The sequence below is a fragment of the Nesoenas mayeri genome, assembly GCF_963082525.1.
Source record: "Nesoenas mayeri genome assembly, chromosome: 2".
Classification (NCBI taxonomy): Eukaryota; Metazoa; Chordata; class Aves; order Columbiformes; family Columbidae; genus Nesoenas; species Nesoenas mayeri.
In genome coordinates, this window is record NC_137543.1 from 27,186,482 (window position 1) to 27,209,261 (window position 22,780).

A 22,780-nucleotide genomic window follows, 5' to 3' on the forward strand; every position below is an offset into this window, starting at 1 on the left:
TGAGCCATTGCTGGAAGTCCTGCAGTAGGGTCCTGAAGAAACTGTGTCTCCGTACTGGAGATATGTAAAATAGGATGATGCTAATGGAACACAGAGGCTCTGAAAGGGAGAATCTGCCTGCCCTGTGCCCATCAAAAGTTTTTGGCATTCCCTCTCCCCTCTGGTGTAACAGATACCAAGTCATTGCAGTTTATTTTATTTAGTGCTATTAAAATAAATGAATACTGACTTTGGGTAACCTTAAAAAGCTCAGTTGCGAACTGTGACAGTCAGCCAGTGCTACGTAAAGAGCTGCGATGCCCTTGGGTAAAGCAAGTATCTCCAGGAAGAGAGTGCAGCAAGGATCAGGAGGTATGCTGCCACTGCTGCTGCCCAGCTGCCTGGAGATCTGTCGTCTCTGAACGCTTTTTCTTCCTTAAGTTTTATTTCCTAGCATAAGCTTTTTTTAAATGTTGCAGTCTAACGTCACAGTCCAACCACCAGATGTAAAACTCATTTAGGCAAATTAAACTCTTCCATGAGCGGGCTGATAAACTGTAGGAGTGGTTGCTTCAAGATGCTGAGCATAGGTAGATCCTGCTGGTAGCATATCGATGACCTGAATTCTGAACTCAATTTTCAGATCTTAATGGCACTTTGTGTATTTTGAGGAGTTTACTGTTTCTGTAGTATATCTGTCTCTTAAAAGCTGAGCAGAAATGTTACCAGCAATGAAAACTGACAGGGTTTATCTTGCTTCTGCCTTGGTCTGGGTGGTTGGTAGAAGGCAATCTGCCTTGAGACGCTTGATGTAACTGTATGGCTGCGGTGTGCTGAGGTCCGTTGTTCCCCGCTGTCACCCATGAGTTGTGTGGTGGAGGGTGTTCACTGTCACTCCCAGCAGTTAGAAGGAAGCCCAAATTAAACTTGGGTTTTGAACCCACGACCCTTCAGGTTTTATGAATTAGTAAGGACGTTATTTGGTGTAGGACTCAAGTTCTGATTTGCAGAACTTCAGCGCAACAGTGTGCTGCTCTTGGTATTTCTGAAGAACCATGTATTAAAGGCAAAATTAAACCAGGGAAGTGCTTAGGTGATGAAGGGATTTCTGGCAGTAACTAGGAAGTGCAATAATGGCTGATTTCTTTTGAGGCTGACCCTGATATTTGTAGTCTTTACATCCTATTAATTCCTTGAAAGATAAGCTGATACAAGAACGATTTGCCAGAGCCAATGGCTCTTCTAAAAATCTTGGCTCAGGTTATATCCCTCTTCTCTCCATATAAGATAAAAGCGCTATGAATATGAGGTTAACTGAATTCAAATAGAAGACTCTCCCGAGTTATTGCATTCCTTAGAAAATAAATACATTTCTCATATGGTTGAGATTGATCAAAAAAGTATTCTGTATGCCAGTGATTACATTCCCATCTGTGATTAAGGTTTTCTGTCTGCATCTGGTTTTCACATTATATTTCTGTAACAAGAATCCTTTATATGGCAGAGTTCACTCTCTGTATTTTCTATTAGCTGCAGCTTGAACTACTGCACGGATCGCAGATTTACACATGTGGTTTTCATTACTTCATACCATTGAGAAAAAGTAATATTTGTTTGGGAAAGTATGTTTTTCAGAATTTCCATGGTAATACAACATGTTGATCCTTTTTTATAACACTCTTGTAAGACTACAAATTGTTTGAGGCGTTCTACTTTCAGTGAAGTTCAGACTTTAGACAATTTTGCATTTGAACAACAGCAGCAGTTTACAATTCAGGAGGCAAAAATAAATTTGAAAAAGGAGATTAACTTAGAATGGGTATAGCAGAATGCATCCATCATTTTGGAAAATGTGGCATGTAGAGAAAATGAACACGGGGCTGAAACAAAGGGAGAGTAGTAAGTTAAAGTGATGTCTTCATTGTGAAGTGCATGACAGATGGGTGCTTTTTTTCTTTTTGAGCAAGAACTTTTCTTACAGAAAGAGGTTTAAAAATTTTTTACCAGACATGAAAAAGGAGTATGCTATTCAGCAGACACTAACACAGAATTGTTATATATAATTTAACATATTTGATAAGATTTTTTTTTGAGTGGCCAAATTAGTAAAGGTTAGCAAAACATGAATACATCTTACAGATGGCTGCTGTGTGTAATTCTGAATCCAAAATATGATGTTAATTTAATGTTCCACTGTAAGTCCATATTTCAACCAGATTGTGCTATCGTCACTCAGTAGAAAACTTAATGTTTAAATGATTTCAGTGAAATTAATAGGGCCACTTGGTCAGTGAAGGATTCTTCCGTTTTGGTAAGGGCATGAGTTTATGGCCATAAAAATCAGATCAAACAATAACAACAATTTAGGGAATGTTGTATGCATTTATGGAAAAGTAAAGTGTTATGCAAAAGTCCAAACAATTGAAAAATACACAATTCATGATTAGGCAGAACTGAAAGGTAAATTTATTGCTTATATAAGAACATGGTGACAACTGGGGAATTTCATACAAAATAAAAATCAGTTTAGAAAAGTAGTTATTGCACCCAAGTTGGGGAGTCCTAACCACATTTTTGAGATTGTTTTCCAAATGCCAAAGGCAGTTGTGTCATGTTGAAAGATTTGCAGTTGCCAAATCCTGGGTAAAGTCCTACAGTCTTACGCACCTCTCGTTTTCACTGAAATCAGTAGGATTTTGGGTTGTGTCAGGGCTGCGGGGAAACGTCCGACCACAAACACAGGAAAGAAAGGACCTGAGTGGTAAACTCCTTTGTTCTGTAACCTTAACTTTAACTTGGGAAGCTTTGTTTTGGTTTGAGGGGGGTGCTTGTTTGTGGGAAAGACTGCAATTTCTAGCACAAACACAAATGTCATCTTTTGCAGATGCCCTTGGGCGATACATTTTTTTGCAATAAGATCCTAGTCCAGGCGAGGGCTGGAGCTGGGGCTGGGTTCTCCATTAGGTGCATGCAGCTGCGACCAGATCCTTATGCATGCTTAACGCTATGTCCCAAAATACCCAAATAGTGGATGCAGATTGAAGCATGTACGTAACTGTGTGTGCCTGGCTCTGAAAATCTTTCTGCCTTGACATAATTATGAACCCCTGAAAACCATATTAATGTCTTGGAAAATCTGACAACGCTGTAATACAGACTCATAAGAATGACAAAGTATCTGTGTAACCCAAATAAACAGTTTTTGTAGGTGTTGGAGTGGGAGGGAAATTGCCTTTTCAAATGTGGGAGGATGATTTGTAAATATGTCAATAGCTTTCTGATCTCCCTTTGTTTAAATGTGTTTGCTGGTATGACTTACAAAGCCAAATTAGTACAGCGATGTGTAACTGCAAGGTCTCTATTTTTGGTAACCCTGATCGTTTAATAAATTCTTCTGTAGAGCTTCTGTTGAACCAGGTAAAGTATGTAGTATTTTATATTATATGAATGTATTGAAACCCAAACATTTTTACAGAATTATCTAATAGGTGTTTTCATGATAGAATACAGGCTGCCCTTAGTTTGTTGCCCTCTGTATGTCAGCTGTTTTAAATGAGCAACTTATGTGGAAGAATTAGTACAGTTTTAAAGTACTGCCTTATATTAACTAAGAAAATGTGAGTAACTAATTTAGAATGATAGCATTTCTGGTTTTGCTTTTTATTTAAAAGATTGCTATTGTCATGCAAATTAAGGGGTGTGGTGCTTCAAACTGGCTGTGATATGTGCTTCTTTTTTTTTTTTTTTCATTTGTTGTTGTCAATAGAAAAGATTGATCTCTGGGCTGGTGAGCGTAATATCTGTCCCAGTCAGAAAAGGAAAGAGGAAATTAGCAGAGCGATTGGTGGAGAATGATATCTGTCAAAAGAAACACTTGGAGAGCACTGAGTTTAGTGATAGGTGACTGCCGGAAAAAAGGGAACTTTGAATTTTGTCAAGGTAAGGAACAGAAAAATATTTGATTTTTTTTTAATCTGCTTACCTTTTAGAAGTTATTTTTAATGACTGTACCTTGCCCTGTAAGCTGTACTTAAAAGAGAAAACTTTCCCTTTAGCCTCTGAAGAGTCTGTCTAAATCAATGAAGGTGGCATATGCGTTTTAATATCACTGAGAAAGAGTACAGCAATGCCAATAGAATCCATCAGTGATGACTTCTCTAAAATCTTTCTTAGCTTAAAAATACACGTGTTGTTTTTAACCGTTGTTTTTTTTCTTCTAATGTATTTGATGACTTAAGTGCTCTTTATGTGGCATGTAAATGTTACTTGGCTGGGCTGTGAAAATCATAAAGATCAGTTTTCAGAATTGGAACAGTATTTGCAACCAGCTTAAGGGACAGTTGTAACCACATTGGCAAAATGGTTGTGTTTGTAATTTATTGGATGCCTCTGGTAAACCTACTGCATTGATAATTCGCGATAAATTTGATTGAGATTATATTGAGAATGGATATTTCTGCTTCTTGTGTGCAAAGATTTTTACCATAGTGGAAAAGTAAATCTGCTATGGCAGAACAAACTTTCTGGATAACCTATGGCTGTCATTCCTGTCTTTACTGTAACTACATTTTTTCTCCTAAAATGGTGTGTCTAGATGGCAAGAAACTACTAAACTGCTTTTAAGTGCTTTCCAGCACTCTAATACTTTCTTCCTCGGTGTTGGACCATTTAGCCTATGACATAACTTTGATAGAGTACAATACCAAAACAAAATGAGCAGCGTCTGAGTTTTCTAGGCTGAGCTCCAGTGATTTTTTGAAGGCAGCGAGGCCTTGGTCATGTCACCCATCTACCGACCTGAGACACCATGGCCCACACTGCCCTGTGTGTGGGGTGTGGGAAGGAGATGGAGCTCAGCTGAGAGAGCCAGGAGGAGGCTCTGCGCATCCCCTGTTTTTGTGCACCAGTGTGAACATACTTTTAAGAAATTAAACCCAACTAGAAATGAATTTGCATTCTTATTTGAGTTCTTAGCTCAGTTTAAAAGAAGTATATGCTTCTCTGGGACTTTCCTGCATGCAGGCAGCGCTGGAAAAGAATGAATAATCCTAGCAGGGTTTCTTCTTGCATTTTTATTTTTCTAATTTAGCAGTGTATAGCTTCTGACTAATTCTTCTTTTTCCTGTCTACAATCTATTTTTCAAAGTGCAAGTGTACCCTGTACAGGTGGTTGTTGGTTGGTTTCTTTTGCCATATGGCTCTTCATAAAGGATTTTAAAAAAATAAATGTAAAGGTGAAGATTTCATGCCTGAAGCATGCAGAACTGGCATAGTAATCGGAAGCTTATTGTGGTTTATTGCTGTCAGATCACGTGCAAGATAATGGAAATTTCATACAACTTAGGAGATAGGCATGTTTTCTAATACTATTCATTTTTATAGAAAGAGGGAGTTAATATGACTGAAATCAGCTTCATCTTGATAAAGTCCAAATGATCTGGTTGAACTACTGAAATATTCATAAATGGGAAGGAACATCACGTTATATGTCTTGTTAGCCACTGGGCAGGTCTGCCTGCCTGTATCACCTGGGTGCGGGCACATCTCTACCATTATGCAGTTGCCATATACTAAATGATTCCCTTTCCTGTGCAGTTCTGTCAGTGTAACCTTACACCAAAACAAACACATCCTCTCTATAACATACCTTAAAGAGTTAACAATGTATAGTTTTCACTTCGGTGATGACGATAATCCAGAAATGCTTTGTAGCCCTTTATAAAAGAGAGTGATCAGTGGTGGTTAGCAATTTTTAGATCTTTGAGCATTCCCATTTTGACATTTACTTGAAATGAGGTAACTTGAGTAAGGTACCTACGTGTGGTTGAATGTGTTTGTCACTTGTTCAAAAATTTTAGTTTTGAATGGTCAAGAAGCTCCAAATTGAAATTTGCATGAGTGATTAGAGAGGAGGCAAACACTCTTATAGCTTAATATGGATTTTGCTGTGCCCAAGAAGATTTGACTTACTATTTGAAACCAAAAGGACATAAAAGACAAAATAAAAGGTGTTTGAGTCTATTGTCTTTTTGAAGCAGTGGCCTCTTGTGATGTTAGAATACCTGCTTATGCTTTTGTGATCTCTTTTGTGCATCCTCATCCATCGTTTGTTATTGCAAAGTTCTTCTTTTCTTGGTTTCCTTTTTTATCCTCAAAACAATTGTTTGCTTACCCATGTGTCTTAAAGAGTACAACTGAAATAATAAATCCGCTTTCTAACATATAACAGATGCAAAAGGGGACGAGTGTATTATAGACAGCGAATTATCATTACACAGCTCACAATCAGATTTTCATCTGTTCATGTGGTGCACACCTGTGGCTTTGCTGGCGTTGCTCTTGATTGGAGTGTGAGAGATCTTAATGAAAAACAAAGCCAGGATGACAAGGAGAGACTCTACGGCACACACGGGCTATTTCACACGTCATAAGAAAGTGAAATTTGAAATATGCTGTTTTGGAGAGAATGCCTGGAGCGTGCCAGGGTAACTCCGCAAAGGGAACCAGGACCCTGCTCGTTGCTGCCCTGCAAATAAGGTGGTTTTCTCTGGAGGTCAAGTTGATTTGGACCAGTTGGGAGCAGTGGCCGATTTCTCCAGCTTACTTTCTGAGCCAGTAAGAATATCCTGGGCAGGCATCCAACTTTTGAAGTACAAAGAAAATAACCCATAATCTATATAAAACACTGGCGGATGGGGAAGGGAGGAAATTTACAAAAAATAACAGAGTTTGAGAATAACTGCATAAAAAGTAGAATGTAAGGGGAGTGAGTGTGTGACATTAGTATTTATTCTAATTTGAAAATACAATCTTTGAAACCTTTGAGGTGAGCAGAGGATGAGCTCTCAATATGATATAGTATGATAGTATATTTATTAGTAAACGGAATACTTATTAGTAAACTGAAACCAAGCTGAAGCTGAAGTTGTTCCTTTTTCAAAGCGATTCCTCGCCCCCCCCCCCCCCCCCCCCCGCCTTGAATTTGGGTTCTCTCTTTTCACCCCCTCCTTGGTAATGTACTGTGGCTCTGATAACACTAATGGGCTTTGCCCCACATGGAGCAGTGAGTGTATTGTACCGCTGCTCACTGATCCCAGGTCAGTGTGATGCGTGAAATCAATTTATTTGAATCTCTTTGCCTGTATAGGAATTTGGCGGCGTGCCAGTTGTTTTCATTTAATGTTCTTTGTGTTGAACACAGACAAGCAGGCATGCTTTTGTACTCCTCTTTCTTCTGGGCTCTTCTCTTTTCAGCCAATATTCTATGCTGTGGATTTTTTCAGAAAAAAAATGGAATGTGTTACCTTTTTGAAAAATAATTTTTGTTTAAATAGCCTTTAAAGAGCGTAGAAACTAGGTCAGTCATAGAGCAGCCTGTGCAGGGTTTCTCAGCGAGTATAGGTGGTGACACCTGCCTTTTCCCATTTCTTAAATTTGAGGCAAAATAGGAAACACTGATCTGTTCTTTTAATGCCCGGCTCTATGATTTACGTCCTCTTGTAAGACAAAGACTCTCCGATATTGCTTAAAACAGAATAATTTTATTTCGAAATAAGTGAATGTCTGGCAGTTGGTTGGATGAATCAGAAATACTTTTCAGGATCTTTTTCATTTTGAGTGATGACCTTAATGTAAGCTTGAATTTGGAAATCCCTTGCCTAATCTTTTTGTCTGTTACTCCCCTCCCCCCAGATACCTAATACCTTAACTGGCTGGCTGAAGAACAGCCACCTGAAAGTACCCATTTCTTTCCTTTTTTCCATCTTTTTGTGAGAAAACAGAAAGGCATGTGGAACAGAGCAAGTAATTTAGCCCTCCTTAAATAGGAAAAAAAGAAAAAAAAAAGAAAAGAAAAGAAGGAATAGGCAGTGCAGATATTTCCAGGAGGATTTGTTTTAGAGCCTGGTGTCAGGAGCAGTGGACTCTGTTGATGCTCCGGGCGGTCGGTGCGGAAGTCGATGTGCAGAACCGCGGAGCCGCGGCGCAGGGGTCAGACTCGTACACATCAGCCCCGTTTCCTTGTTTAATTACCTGAAGAGCAAAACATCCAGGCTGGGAGTGTGTGAAAACCCAGTATCTCGAGCAGCAGTTTGCCGCTCTGACATCCTGCGCGGCCGGCCCCGTCTGTCCGCAAACGTCAGGGCCAGTTCCTGACAGCAGGCTATCTCTGCCGGGCCTGGGTTCCTTCCATTCAGCAGGCATTGTGTGGAAGAGGGTTTGGTCAGGAATCTGAGGTTCCTGCCGGTTCTTCCAGCCCGGACAACCCTGTGACAGATAGGCCTGACTTTTTTTTTTTTTTTTTTTTCCCCAAAGAATAATAATAATAAAAAAAATGGGCTCTTTTTATTCTTTCCCTTGTAATTCTGGCATTAGTATAATACCAACTGAAACAAAACACGTTAACCCCTTTGCTTCTGAATTCCCATATTATTTCCTTTTACTTTGTTTTTTCTTTCCTTGCTCAACCTCTTACTTTCAAAGGTGAAATCTTCTGAGGAGCAAATTCTTACAGCTGGAGTTTTTGTTATGCAGCAAATAAACTTATGATTTTTTTTAATAGTAATCATTAACATAATAATCATTCTTGGCATTTTAAGCTTTTCATTTTCAGCATGCTTGGCAACATTATTTTTATTTATCCCATGGAACAAAACCAAGCCAATGTTTGTTCTGGCATGACCTGTTAAAAAAAGCGGTGGCAGCTATCAACATTTCCATTCTCATTTTTCATGTGATTTACTTAGTTGTCCAGCCTGGTGTTCAATTTTAAACTATTGGGATAGGGTCAGCTACAGTCGTTGCTCCTCGTAGCTGCTGTTTGTTGAGGTAGCTCAACAAACTGTGCACCGGTCAGGTTTGGGCCCATAAGTAGAAAGTGTTCACTGGGATGTAAAGCTCAAGATCATAGCTGAAAGAAACTGAAATGTTAATTCAGGCAAAGGTCTAGAATATTTTCTTTGATTTGTGAAGAATTAAAGCATAACTTCTTGCTTGAATGATAGATGAAGACCATGACTCTTCTTTGGATAATTTTGATGTTCTAGTTTATAACACAGTGTTGTTAATAGTTTTATTGGCAGAACTTAAGATCACAAGGTACAAGCAGTAGAGGGAGGGAACATAATTAATATGGCTTTGCAGCAAAAATGAGTGTAGCATGTGACTGTTGCCTTTTATTGTTGTGGGCAGAAGCCGGTCCAAGAAAGATATTTGTGGTTGTAGGAGTGGAAAAGGGAGAGTCAAAAGTTAACTATGGTTTTGTTTTCTTTTGGTCCAGTCTGTAAAGTTATGCCTGTAGTCTTGGAGGACAGTTTCACATGCTCATGATTTGGGGTACTTCGTAGGTGAGATTGAAAACATTTGAGCAGTAACTTGTATTTTCCCTGCTAATATTTCATTAGTATTTTGTAATACAGTTTTAAGGGCATAGTGACAGTACCAGGTAAGGGGTTTTAAGAGATCCTTCATTAAGAGAAGGTGGCCTTCAGTGGGCACACTCAGCTGGGAGTCAGCGATAGTGCAGTGGGACCAAAAGAGCCATTATGATCCATTGTGCCACTAATCCTCCATCTAAGCAGGTTTTGCAGGGGATGGTGCAACAAAAGAGCTGTTACAGTGTATCAGATCGATAATCGTGATCTAATAAACGCTTAAATATATACATAATCCTTCACCTTTAGAAGCATGCCCCTGTCTTCATTATGAGCTCCTTAGGCTACTCTGGTGTAAAGGAACCTTTAAGTATAAGTGAATTACTTAGACATGTAGTTTTAAATCCCTTTATCTTGCCATACTGTAAAGAAGCCATAGTTTGGATAAGTATCTACAGGATGAAAAAAAAAGATGATTTGTGCATTGTGGGCAGTGTCATGTTTCTATAGGGTTTGTACGTATACAGGGAGTTCAGTTAAACCTTTAGAAGTCGTGTAAGTTTTGTCTCTCCTTCTAAAGTTTTACAGGGCTTTTTTTTTTATTTCTTTATTTTGTGGAGTTCATAATCTAATGAACTGTCCATGACCTCTAGACAACCATTGCCCACCTCAACCAGTAGCATAGTAAAAGAAAGTTCTGCACAGACCTGTGGTGACAACAACCACGCTGTCTTTCCTCCCACCCATCAGGTGTCTGGCTTCTCTTCGAAAACGGCAGAAAATTATAGCCTTTAATCCGTGGCTGTCACCTCAAAAATCCCTTGGAGATAATGGTTTTAAATCAGCATTATGTTTGAAACTGAAAAAATATTTAGCTTGGGCATCTCCACAGTCTCTGCTGTGACAATCTTGCTTAAGGAAAGTTCTCGCAGATAATGGTTCCCAAGCTGGTTCGGGCTTTATTAAAAATGGCACCTTGCATTGTGCCCAAGCACTTAAAACTGCTCTTTGCAGATGTTCTCCTAGTGTGAAGTGGTGTAATTTGCACTTGATATGAAATTCCACTTTAAAATCACCTCTGCATTCTTCTCCCGCTTCTCTCCTGAATGGTTACAATGAAGCACCATGTGGAGTACAACACAATTAGATAAAATGAAATTATATTTAAAGGCCTGTGTTCCTTGAGGCTCCTCCCTGTTCCTAAAGAAACAAAGATGTTGTATGTTAATTTTCTTTAGCTGTCATGGGATTCATCTGGGTTGGACTACAAGCACAAAGCTTATTGTCAACACATTGTGCTTCCAGGGAGTGTGGTGTCCTCAGATTGCACAATGTCAGCCGGGTCCCATTCTGGATCAGTTTTGGAGTGGAAACATGACCGGCACAGTGTTTGTCTCCCAGTGTTCTAGCTTTCAGGGCTAGCAGAGACAGGAGAGGATAAATGTCCAAGGCAGCACGAGCAGAAACAAGTCATGTAGAGGATTGGGGAAGGCTGGTGTGTAGCAGGGTGAGGAGGTGGCCCCAGAATCAGGACCGTAGGGGTAGGTGTGATAGTAGAGAGAAGACAGAAGGCAATGAACAGAAAAGTTATAGAAAAATGTGCTGGAAGGTGTAACTAAGGAAACAATAGAAAGAAAAATATTTCTTTGACTAAAATCAGTACCTTCCCTTTATCACTCACAAACAATAATGCTTTTTGCATCATCAAAGGTTGAATGAGTCTCTGTACTGACTCTGCTATGTGTCCAGATACTGAACTGCATTAGAGGAGTTCACTTGGTGTAATACTGCTTTGCCATTTCAGCAATTACAAGGTCTGCCAGTGGGTTGTCCTATTATAACTGTGAGAAGACTCATCCATAACCACTGTTTTTGTTAGGACTTAGTTCTCATCATGTAAAAAGGTGGCCCCCTGCCTTTATGCCATTAGACCATCTCATTCATCAGGAATAGTTAAAATATTTGATGAAGAAGTGGCTTTCTCACCTGGCTCTGGAAAGCAAATAATTTAAGTGGAGAAATATGCTTAGCTGTCTTAGATATGCTCAAATATTTATCTACAGTCCTCTTTCATTGCATTCTTTAAATTACTCAGTAGTTGATAGATGTAATACTAAAATAAAGGCATTAACAGTAAACACCAACATACTATACAGTGGCACTGCTGTGATGTTACTGGTACTACCATGTATATAAATAGGTAACAAGGCATGGAGGAGGGCCTGGTTTCCAGTCCATTGTAGTGGAGGCCAGTGTAAAGATTTTGCTGCCTGATGCAAGACCAAGCTCTATTTTTGGAATGCTTGTTTGTTTTACAAGCACAACATTACCCTTATATTGTTGAATATATACTTATATAGCTATATGTATGTATCTGATGACTTGTGACTTGCGTATTCGTATTGAAACTCATCAGCAACAATAGTTTCGTATTGAGGCGCCTTTTAACAAAGCTTTTGTACCATTATAAATGTAGTAAATAAGTACAAGTTGATCAATATATGACAAAAGAGTGAAGAAGGGAGGTCAAGAGGTGAGAATATTTCCATATAAAACATTTTCTCCCTGTTGAAAATGGCAGTACAAGCATAAATGTTTTGTACTGCTGTGTATTTGCTCCACCTGGTGGATTTTCCCAGAAGTGTATTTAATGCTTGCTCATAAGAGGAAGCTACCTGTAAGACACAGTACTCACAGTAAATGCTTTTGTTTTGTTTGTTTGTTTGTTGAGTAGCAATAGCATTGTACAAGGCAGATTTGGGGGGAAGGGGGGGAATGGGGGAAACCACATTAAAATTAGATATTTCTCTTGGCCACACTTGATCAGTACAGTGATCCCTATGAAAGCATGGCAAACCAAATCAATTAATGATAACAGTTTACTCTTAGACTCATCTAGAGATTAGTGATTAAAAAGTCCAGATCTATGGCTTGTGGGGTTATATGCGATCAGTGAAAGCGAGGATTTGCAGTGAGCCCCCCATGAGAAGTAGCAGTGCTATTGAACAAGAGAGTTCCTGCGCTGAAGTGTTACTGCTGTACATCAGCATAAAATCTGTCTGTCATTAGGCTAGCTTTGCAAACCTTGTTTTCTTTGGAATTCGTAAGGACTCGGTTATGCTTTGATCATCTCATTGTTCTCCTTAGGTTATTTTTTTCCTTTAGAATGTAATGGCTCCCTAACAGAAGGTGAAGTTTAGAAAATAGTGTCTCCATATGCAAGGGATTTGGAGACCTTTTTATTGTCTTTAAAAATGTCATTCATAGTCCTCATTAGCATTTATTGTTGCAAGCGTACAAGCAGAAAATGTGAAATTGGTATGTCATGAATAGCTCCACAGAGCTCTAGAGCCCTGAAATTTTGCCTGCAGTGTGGTGTGGGGCAGGCATTGAGAGAAAGCTGGCCAGATGGCTGCCAGCACCGCGCGGAGCCGCAGGTTTTTGTCTCTGGTGCAGAGAGGAGAGAAAGTTCACTGGAGCATACGCTATCACCCCGTGCGCTTCAACAAAACTAACTCGCCATCAGTCAAAACGGGGAGGTGGTGACATTGGAACAAAAGTTTTCCGTATAATGTAACAGTCCTTGTCAAATGAATAAAATATGTTTAGTTAGTGTCACAAATATTGACACGTTACAAAGAAAAATGCAAGGCTCGAATTTATGGCTAGTGGTAGATAACGCGTTCACACAAATATGCTCTCACGTTATCTTTATTATGAAAATCCTGTGCATTGAAAAGACATCGATTAGAGGTCAAAACTAGGGTTAATATACTACAGCAGAAGGAGTTTCCCTGCCCATATGAAATGAGAAAACACTCTCAGCTTCAAGTAAAAAAGCAACTGATGATAGCTTTAAACTTTTTTTCTTTTTTTTCCTTTTTTTTTTTCTTTTTTTTTTTTTTTTAATCTTAAAATATGACCCTAGTTCATCAGGACCAGATATTCTGGTCCAGGCTTCTTCAGGTCACACTGAATGTGTTCGTTCTTATGTCAGTGAGATGGCATCTTTGGTGTTTTCTTGTGTCCTTTCAGAAAGAATATCAAATCAATATCAAATTTTCTAAAGTGCTTCAGTGATGCCTATGATCAGATGGTATGATAATTTCCTTTGAACCCAAATGATGATAGAAATTAACAGTTAATTCTAATTTACTTTACCCACATTATAGAAAATGCTGTATTTAATGAAAATGGAAGGGAAAACTTGGTTTAGCCCAGATCAAGTGAAAGAAATAGACATCAAACCAAGTACATATCTGTGAGTTGGTCCACATGAGTGTTCTTTCTAAAATGTATATATAGAAAGCAAAAGTGCCTGCTTTCTTAAAGACCTGAAGCATGTGTTGGCCCTCTCATTCTGAATCAGTTTTTTGGTGTAACTATTCTATGATATTTTCATTATTTTAAAACCAGAAACACACCTGAAATGCCACTGGGATTTCTGATGTTCAACAAGCATGAATTTTCGAGTTCTTGTTTGATCTAAAAGCAACAGGCAATCCAGGTTGCCAGGTCTGACCCACTGCCAAGGTTGCCTTTTCTTAACAGATGTTTTGAAATCCTTTTTAGAGGACTAGTTTCTGATTGTCCTGTTGCGAAAGTATGACTTTTAAGTTTTCTTAGATGACGATATTAATGCTTTCTCACTTCCAATGAATTTAATCTGTTACTAAAGGTAACACTATGAACAGTTTCTCTTAGACAAGAGTATTTTCTTCCTAGTTTGGCGACTCTAGCTTTGTGTAGTAATCTCAAATTAGTCTGAGTTTCACAGAGCTATGTATGTTTTAAAGGTCCCATTTGTCTTTTTTTCAGACGTCCAGAAAGCTTTGCCAATAAGGAAATGCTTAGGGAAATGTTTAGTGTTATCTGGCAAATGTTTTGTGTTGTGTGCATTAAGAGCTACTGTTAACAGATAAGCACATATCTTATTTAAATTCCGTTTCCAAGCAAAGAATTAGAAGTTTATAAAGAAGTGCCTTTCTTGAATAGCTTGAGCTCTTTTGTAGTAGTGCAGTAAAAACAAGGGAGGCTAGGTGCAATGTAATGGAAAAAAATTTCAGTGTTGGGTACCCATTACAGTCCTGGGTGCACTACTGGGACACCAGGCCATAGAAGAAATTAGTGAGCTGCTCCTGAAGGTGTTGCCATTACTGTACTTGACTTGGACCATCAACTGAATAAAGTTCAGAAAGCATCCCGAAGTGGTCGTCCCCTGTCCCCCCAATCAGCTCGACAGCTCACACATTAGGTGGGTTTGCCCTGTCAGTGGGATGCCTTAAGAAAACATTAATAGCTTCCAGCTGGGTGGAAAATCAAAACGTTTGGGGGCTGACAAAACTAGCAGATTTGAATTTGAAAGCCCAGCTAATGCCCCCATTTTTATTTACCACTCGCCCATAAAAGATTATTTTCCAATATGTCAGCCTCATTTGGTGGCCAGTGGTCTGAAAGTGAAAGTGGAACAAGCAAGCGGGGAAATCTGGACATTAGTGAGTCCGCCCTTTCAAGCTGGTGTGCCACTTTGTGGAATGGCCTTCCCTGAGGTTGGGGGGGTCCTAATGACCATTCATCAATGCTCGTTGACTGATCATTGAGTGCCTTCTCATTCAGTTTATCAAGTCTTGCACATAAAAAGTCAGAATAAGCATTATTCAGCTTTGTTAAAGCCAACTAGGAGTAAAATGCTCCATTTGAACCCATTTTGCCCTTGGTTTTTCACTTTGTTAATGCAGTCCTGCTTAAATGAGTGCTTTTATTGGGTCGGTTAGAATATCTGAAACTATTAATTCTCTTGTATTGAATAGCTGGTGGCAGGCCAGAGCAGATGGGGTAGAAAACTATTTGGTTGGGTGTATTGCTTTCAATTAGGATCAATGAGGTTTCAGCTCCTTTGAATTAACTCACTTAATACCCACTGTGTGAAGTCACAATGTATCACAACAGTCTGCTATAAGTAGAGCGGGAAGTTGAGAAGTCCAACAGAAAAGCTTTGAGTTAAATTCTTCCTTCACTGTTAATAGAGAGCTTTCATTAACTACAGATGTGTTTCAGTGGACTTCCAGTCCCTGTTATTAAGCTGGGTTTGAGCAGAAGGCAATCTCTGTACTTTTAAATGGTAATCGCTTGGAATTTCTCTCTACCATCAGATCCATGTCTTAGCGACCTTATATCATCCACTGAATAAAAGTCTCCTTTTCCCCAGTTCAAATGCATGAATATGGAGACTGTTTTGCCTTCTTTACCTGTTGTCAAAAATAAGAGTTGTAGAGGATTATTTAAAATTATTTTGGTTTAGATGATTGTCAAAGCTGATTCCCACCCAGGAAGGTGTAGCATAATATGCACCATAAAGAAACTGGCGAAAGTTTATCTTCTATATTTTTTGTGTCACTTTCATTTTGGTATTACACAGAATACGGACTCTTGTAATACAGCGGAATTGTTCCTGTGTTAAAACCACTGCCTTTCCTTTTTCTTAGTGGAAAATAAAAACTATCTTACAGAACGGGCTGTCCACCTTTGCTTTGCCTGCTAAAATTTCAGACCTGGTGCAAAAACTGTTAGGGCAACTTTAAGTGACTGCATTAAAAATGGGGGTGGGGTAGGTAACTCGGATAAATATCCACAGATATTTATTCAGGGAGGACTGCCAAATGGGTTGCAGCCTGCCTCAGTGTATTAAATAATGAGAGGGAAAAACTATTCATGCAGCTGGCTGCTTGAGAAAATGCTGAAGTAGTCTCAGATGCACAGGCATTCTGTTAGCCCTTCCATGAGCAGACTTCTAGGTGAGAATCTCCAGGGATCCAGGTTTTGTTGACGTGGATCAATTTAAATGGCAATTACTGTAGTCAGATAACAGCTTAAAAAGGCTTTTTACACACAGAAAAAAAAAGATGCATAATCACACAGCATATGGAAGTTCAATTTCGTGAGCCGTGGTCTGTGGATTTACAATGTACTGATATTAAGACCTACTTTTAAGAATGAATATTGTTCAGTTTTATTAAAATACATCATACCTTTGACACATTACTTTCTACTCTGAGGCTGATTGAGTCTGCATCTATGTTGATGAAAGGTTGTATTTCCAACTGTGAAAATGTTTTTCTTTTCATGTAGGGCACAGCATTAAAAAAGAAAAACAACACAGCAAATGCAATACTAACTGACTGGTTTTAAATAGTGCATCAGATAATAAAACAAAAAGCACGGTCAGACTTTGCTTGTTATTCTCTCTTTCCCCCCTCTACTTTCCCCCACTTCATGGCAGTGGTCTGTCATGAAAATGTTTTCATGTTTTTGTGTTTCTCTTGGGCTCTCCGACACTCAAAAGTCCATCATACAGAACTTCATTACAGAAGAAATCTGATCAAGATAAAGACTCACCTCAAGTATTAATAGCAGACATATATTGTTAGTGCTGGGGTGTTTACTGGGAGCTGCTGCTCTGCTTCTTTGATTGTCTGGAATTTGCCAGTCCTGTCATTGGAGTCTCTCTCCTATTTAAGTGAAGCTTAAGGGTGGGACTTAATGTTAAAAAGTTATTGTGGAAATATCGGTAATTTAAGAGACTCGTTTTCTTTAAGTGAGAAATATTCATGAGTTCACTCCGGATTTTGGAAGGGTTGTTATTTTTTTTTTTTGCTTAATTTTGCACGTGTGCTTTTCCTAACTAGATCTTTATCAGGCTCTGTGGCAGCTAGAGGAAGGAAGAGGATGGCCTGAAAGCGGGGTTGTTTCTGCGTAGCAAAGGCAGGAGATGGGATAACGCAAAATCAGGGGGATACATAAATAAGTACAAAAGGATGAGTCTTTTACTGACAAGAATGCAGCTCCTGAAGATCTGACTGAGAATCACTATCTTTCTATATGGGTTTAAATGTATTCTGCAAAGGCAAAGTCAAAACCAGGACCTGCGTGCTAATTGCTGGAGAAATGCTCATTACTAAAGGGAGAAGCTTTTACAAGTGCTAAATGGGAGGAGAGTTTTAAAAAAGAAGATATTTTTCCTTGTGCCTGGAATTTTGTGCAAGGCTATACGTGCTACAGAAGGCATGCGAGTCAGGCGTCTGTTTCTCCTAAGAGGCAAAGATGTTTTACAAAGGACTAAAGAGGGACTGCTGAGAAGAAAATAGCCAGCTTTAGATAAAGCACTATAACAAAGACTTGTAGTTTTATGTATCATGGTGTCCATTAAAGCTTAATAGGGAAGAGTGCATTGAACCTAGCCAGGCATACGTTATTCATGTGAAGGATAAACATTCAAGGGGTGTGCAAAATCAGAAATTGGGAGGACATGATTGTTTAGCTTTTGAAAAAGCTTTACAGGGAAGATTTTGTTTTCATCCCCCATGGATCACCACGCAAGGTAAAGGAGAGTAAGCTGCAAATGTTTGGAACATATCAATGCAAGAATCCCAGGGGGTTAAAAGCACTATAGTAAAATAAAAGTGGTCTGCTTTCTAAGTGTGTTCTATTTTACACATACTACTGAGAATCTGAGAAAGGGAGTGATTTTGATACTCTGTTCACTGTAGTAAAACAGCACAGTAATGACAAAAGTATGGGGAGGGGAGGAAAAAGAGGGGGGACTGTCTTGTAGATCCTCGTGCACGTTTTGAATTTCCAGCTAAATAAACAGATGTAGTCCTATGGAGGGCAAAATTATGGCTGTTAAAATAAAGAATGGATTTGTTTTCACTTTTGGAGGAGAGCTGATTCGAAGCATTGCTCTTTTTCTTTAATTGCTGTCAGCAGAAGAAAGGGTTAACTTTGAAAGAAAAAAAAAAAGCAATAATTCAGTGTTTGGCTTATCACTCCACATTTTGCTTTCTATTCTTTGGTCATCTGGAACTTGGTGTGAAAGGTAGAGTAAAAGGAGTCAGCTGAGGGGAGCCGGGGTTGTGATAATTTGCACACACATCCCTGTCATTGTTCTGCCTGAAGAGACAGGGCTGGGTTCAAGGCCACATGTGCTCCTGTCATCATTCACATTTCTGCTCCAAGTGCAATACAGAGTGTCAGCTCTCCATCTGTCTTTGCCTGGCAAACGCACGCGCCCAGCATCCTGCCTCCAGCTACGCTGCCACAGCCAGCTCTGATGGCCCCGCTCGCTTCTCTCTGCTCATTCCAGAACAGGAGGCACTGAGCCCTAAATAAGCTCGCTTTTAGGAGAGAGCCATTTACAGTGTGGTATATTTTATCCAAGGATGCCTGGTGAGTTGAAATTATTGCAGCTCTTTCGGTTTTAAATGAGGAAACGCTAATTGTTTCTTGATAGTTTGGGTGGTTTTTTTTTTTCCTTTTAATATAGAGGGTGATTTGCAAACTGATATGAGTACGGAGCGATCGTGGATGCTAATTCTGTTGTGTATATGTTTGGGGGAGGGGAATTTGTGCGAGGGAACTGCCAGAGATGGTACTTACAGCAGGACTGGATGTTTCAATGAAAAGAGAGAGAAATAGCAGAAAGTCACCTGCTTTGTGGGTGCAGGTCTCTGCATGGGGGATCATTTTTAGCGAAGAGAAACACAGCTTTGGGCTGGCTTTCGTGACTGTCAGCTGTACCTTGAATCTGCAAACATTTGATCGGTAGAGATCATTCACAGCATTCACCCATCAGTTGAAATTATCTCTGTGAAAAGCTGTTTGTGTTGGAGAAGTGAAGGAGATTCATGAAACAAATTATTCCAACATTGTCCTAAATCATAGTCCTTAACTGTCACTGGGCAGATCGCTGAAATATGTTCATACAAAATAAAACAATAAAAAAATCTGCTGAATTAGTGGAATTGCTATGGAGCTGGAAATTTTAATAGGTCGGTTTCCTCAGGAAAATATTATCCTTGGATCTTACGATCGCTTGTCTAATTGATAAGTGTTATTGCCAATGAAAATGGTGCTTCTATGCAGGGTGATTTGTCTGGAGGGTTTTACCAGATGCTTGACTCACGACAGAGTGGATTGAATTTGGTGTGTTTTGTTTGTTGGCTTTTTTTTTTCCCTCCCCCCTTTGGTAAGGACTGAAGGGAGCCATGTGCCTGATTATAGCAGCCTGTGTCTCTGGATAAAAAAAGACAAGGGCTAGAGATCCTACAGCTGGCTGGTTCTTGTGGATTATTTGGGTAGGACAGGCAGAAGAGGCTACGCTTGATCACAGGGAGTCTGTACACCTCGCAGATGGTGTTTTGAAACAGTATCTGCCAGTTTGCTGCAACCACAGTTGCATGTAGGTATTGCCAGTTGTTGGAAGAATGTTTTCCTTTTAGGATTTTTATACATGGTCATACCCTACTGCTGGTATGCTTGCTGATCCTCTGGTTGTAACAAGAAAGTGGGCTGTGTTTGCTCAAAGCACAAGGCTAAGAGGATTTATATGGTTGAAATATGGGCAAATTAATTTGCATAGATAACAACTGAGTACTATGAAAGGTCAATTTAACCCTTTAAATGTCAAATTTGATTTGCATGCATTACATTCCTGGGGATGTGGTCTTCTTTAGAAATACCATGGTAATTCATTAATTTGGAAAACTGTCCGTTCTGCATAATTTGAATCCACTGATGCTTTGCTTATATTTGTATGAAACTCATCTTCTTGTACGGTTTACCATTTCTGTGTTTTATTAAGCTATTTAAATGTACTAAAATCACATAGTCTTATCACTTTTGATCCTGGTGTGCATTATTTGGGGCTATTGGCAAACAGTGTTGGAATGCCTAGAGTGGAGGTTTTTGAAAAACTATTAAGCCTTTGGCATTTAAATTACTTAATCTACCTGCTGGTTAAAATTTCATGCATCTTTAATCAAGATGGCATACGCTACACTTGAGTCTGTATACCCTTATCAATACTCGTTAAGCTTTACCATTAAATAAATCTTTAATTTCCAGCATTCCCTTAAAGCAGCAGCAAGCACGAAGTGTGTTTTAATGTCAGCTCGGAGTGTTAGAAAACCTTGCACTTGGATACAGAGAATACACTAACAGCTGTGACTGGGAGCATGTGCCAGAATGGAGATACTTGAACAGATCTGACACTTGGCTATTTTTGACACCCATCTGCACTTTTTTACTCTCCTCTAGGATGAACTGCCTCTCAAGCTGTTCACAGCATATTTTAGCCCTTTAATATTGTGGTGGTGGTGGTGTTTCTTTTTTTCTTTTTTTTTTTTCAAATGGGCATTATTAGCCATCTGGGGCAAATTTTGTATTTTAAAAGTAAGCACATTATGTACAGGAGATTAAAAGGATGTGTATTTTTGTGTAATCTGATATTATGTCAGTGCCTTTCGTGTATGTGTGAAGTCAATTTCAGAAGCATCCCTTTAGTGATTCTGACATCTGAAGTCCTTCTTCTTTTGGGAAAAGAACAGGAAGTCATAAAGATGGGTTCTGGTTTATGTGTAGCAATAACACTTCCACACAAACTAAATTTGCTCTTCTAAGACAAGCTGCTCATACTGTTATACTTGTGACTGACTGGCTGCTCACCTCCTCACTTCCCTGCCGGGGCAAAGCGACAGCAGCGAGGCTTGCTGCTGAAACGCTGTAAAAGCCATTCAGATCTCTGTTAAGGCACTACTGCAACTCTGAGAAAAGTCTCTAGAAAGATAATTCCGTTAACGTGCGGCTTGCAGTAACCAAGTTAACCATTTTATCATTCTTTGTAGTGAACTCTAGGAAGTGCTTATCTCTAAATAATTGATGCTAGGGGAACAGTGCTCAAATCTAATACTGTACACCAGTTTGATTACTGTGAACGTTGCGGGTGTTGTTTTATTTTTCTTTTTTTTTTCCCCTGAAGAACTGTTTATTCCGGACTTTATTTATGAAACATTACAAATCTATCAGTCATTTTATAGTACTTTCAGAGAACAGATGTTGGCCTACAAAATGCTTTATTATTGCCCATGGCAGTATTCAGCATGGCTTCCTTAAAAGGACAATCAGTGATCACAGTCATTGTAGCCCAGAAATAATGCTGTTCTTTCAGAAGATGGCCTGGTATTAGGTCAGACCACCCTTTCTTTACTTCTGCTCTCCAGATGTGGCTGCGGCTTTTTTTTTTTTTAAAGTTCATGTTTCAAAAAAAAAAAATGGGTTTGTTTTCAAAATCTGGTTTTACTTAAGATATCTCCATCCTGGAGTGCATTTCATAAATTGCCCACATATTTTTCTTAGCAGAGAACTTAACTGGCTGTAATTTTTAACACATGGCCACATCATGTGATATTTTCAAAACATTTGCACATAGCTTTAAGAAGGTCCCAGCAGAAATGATCCATCATCTCACAGCCAGCCCGTTTCTTAACAGCATATCTGCATTTTCCATTTAGCAGAGCTATATATTATTAGCTTACATTTTGGGTAGTAAAACAGTGCATTGCTGATTGTAAAACATGGACTTTATTATCTGCTGAAAATTGATTTGGCATTTATAGCCACTGTGTACTAGACTGGCTTTCTGGTTTTAACATTAGTGCTTGCAAGTGATGATTTGTTTAAAGAACAGAAACAAAATTGCCATGGACATAACTGTTAGTGTCCTAGTAACTGAACATTTGGATTATCCACCTGTTTTTTTAAATACATGCGTCTAAATGCTGTTATACAGCAAAAGTCTCCTAACAGTCCATTAACTGACTTGTTCTAAGTTGCAGTTGTTGCTATGCTGTTATATTAGGACAATTCTGGGTCTTACAAAACACGTTTCCTGCCAAACAGGGAAAATGTGTCTGGAAATACTTAAATCTGAGTATTAACCTTGCATCATTATTCCAGTCATCGTACATAACGACTTTATCTTCTTCAGGATTCGAATGGGAGTGAAAAGCTCTTTTCCTAAGAGGACCATGGGTCACTAGGTTCTTCAGATACCTATTGTAGGGTTTGGGAGATGAGGTGCAATGACTTGATTTCCAAAGAATTAAAGTTTCTTCTTCTTTTATGGTAGTCATGAATTCTAAAGTCTTCATGACATTATTTTCAGCCCATGGGGCTGTGAGTGGCATCCTGCTATGTATGCATAGAAAGTAACTAACATATCGTGGGATGTAGATCATGCTGCAAAAATAGCTCTTAATATATATATATATATATTTTGAGCGTCTTCCCAGACACTCTTTCCCTGGGAAGATTTAGTGCTTTTCATCTCAGACCCTTAGCTGGCGAGGAATGAACAAATCAGTTTCTCAGGACTGGTACTTCATTGATGTGCTTAGGGTGTTTAGCATAGAACACATCTTGATTTGAAGATTTTGACTCCACACTCATATATTTAAGGTGTGATCATCCTAGTTTGCAAATCAATATGATCTGTGTATATGTGATTAAAAAAAAAAAAAAAAAAAAGAGGTGATATGCCAATTTGAAAAGTTCAAATAGGGAAATTGATACATCTAAGAGTAGAAGGCGACATG

General features: G+C 39.0%; 1 protein-coding gene across 2 annotated transcripts in view; it reads left to right on the forward strand.

Moving 5' to 3' along the window:
- Positions 1 to 22,780, forward strand: part of RUNX1T1 (RUNX1 partner transcriptional co-repressor 1) — a 109,762-nt gene that overhangs the window by 16,220 nt on the left and 70,762 nt on the right. Inside the window, exon 1 of one of the 2 annotated variants that reach the window (XM_080340153.1) lies at positions 3,540 to 3,918. The exons of the other annotated variant lie outside the window; for it this stretch is intronic. Coding sequence (XP_080196279.1) covers positions 3,831 to 3,918 — 88 coding nt within the window. The 5' untranslated portion in view covers positions 3,540 to 3,830. Of the gene's footprint in view, positions 1 to 3,539; positions 3,919 to 22,780 lie in introns of those variants that run through there. 2 annotated transcript variants of the gene reach the window in all.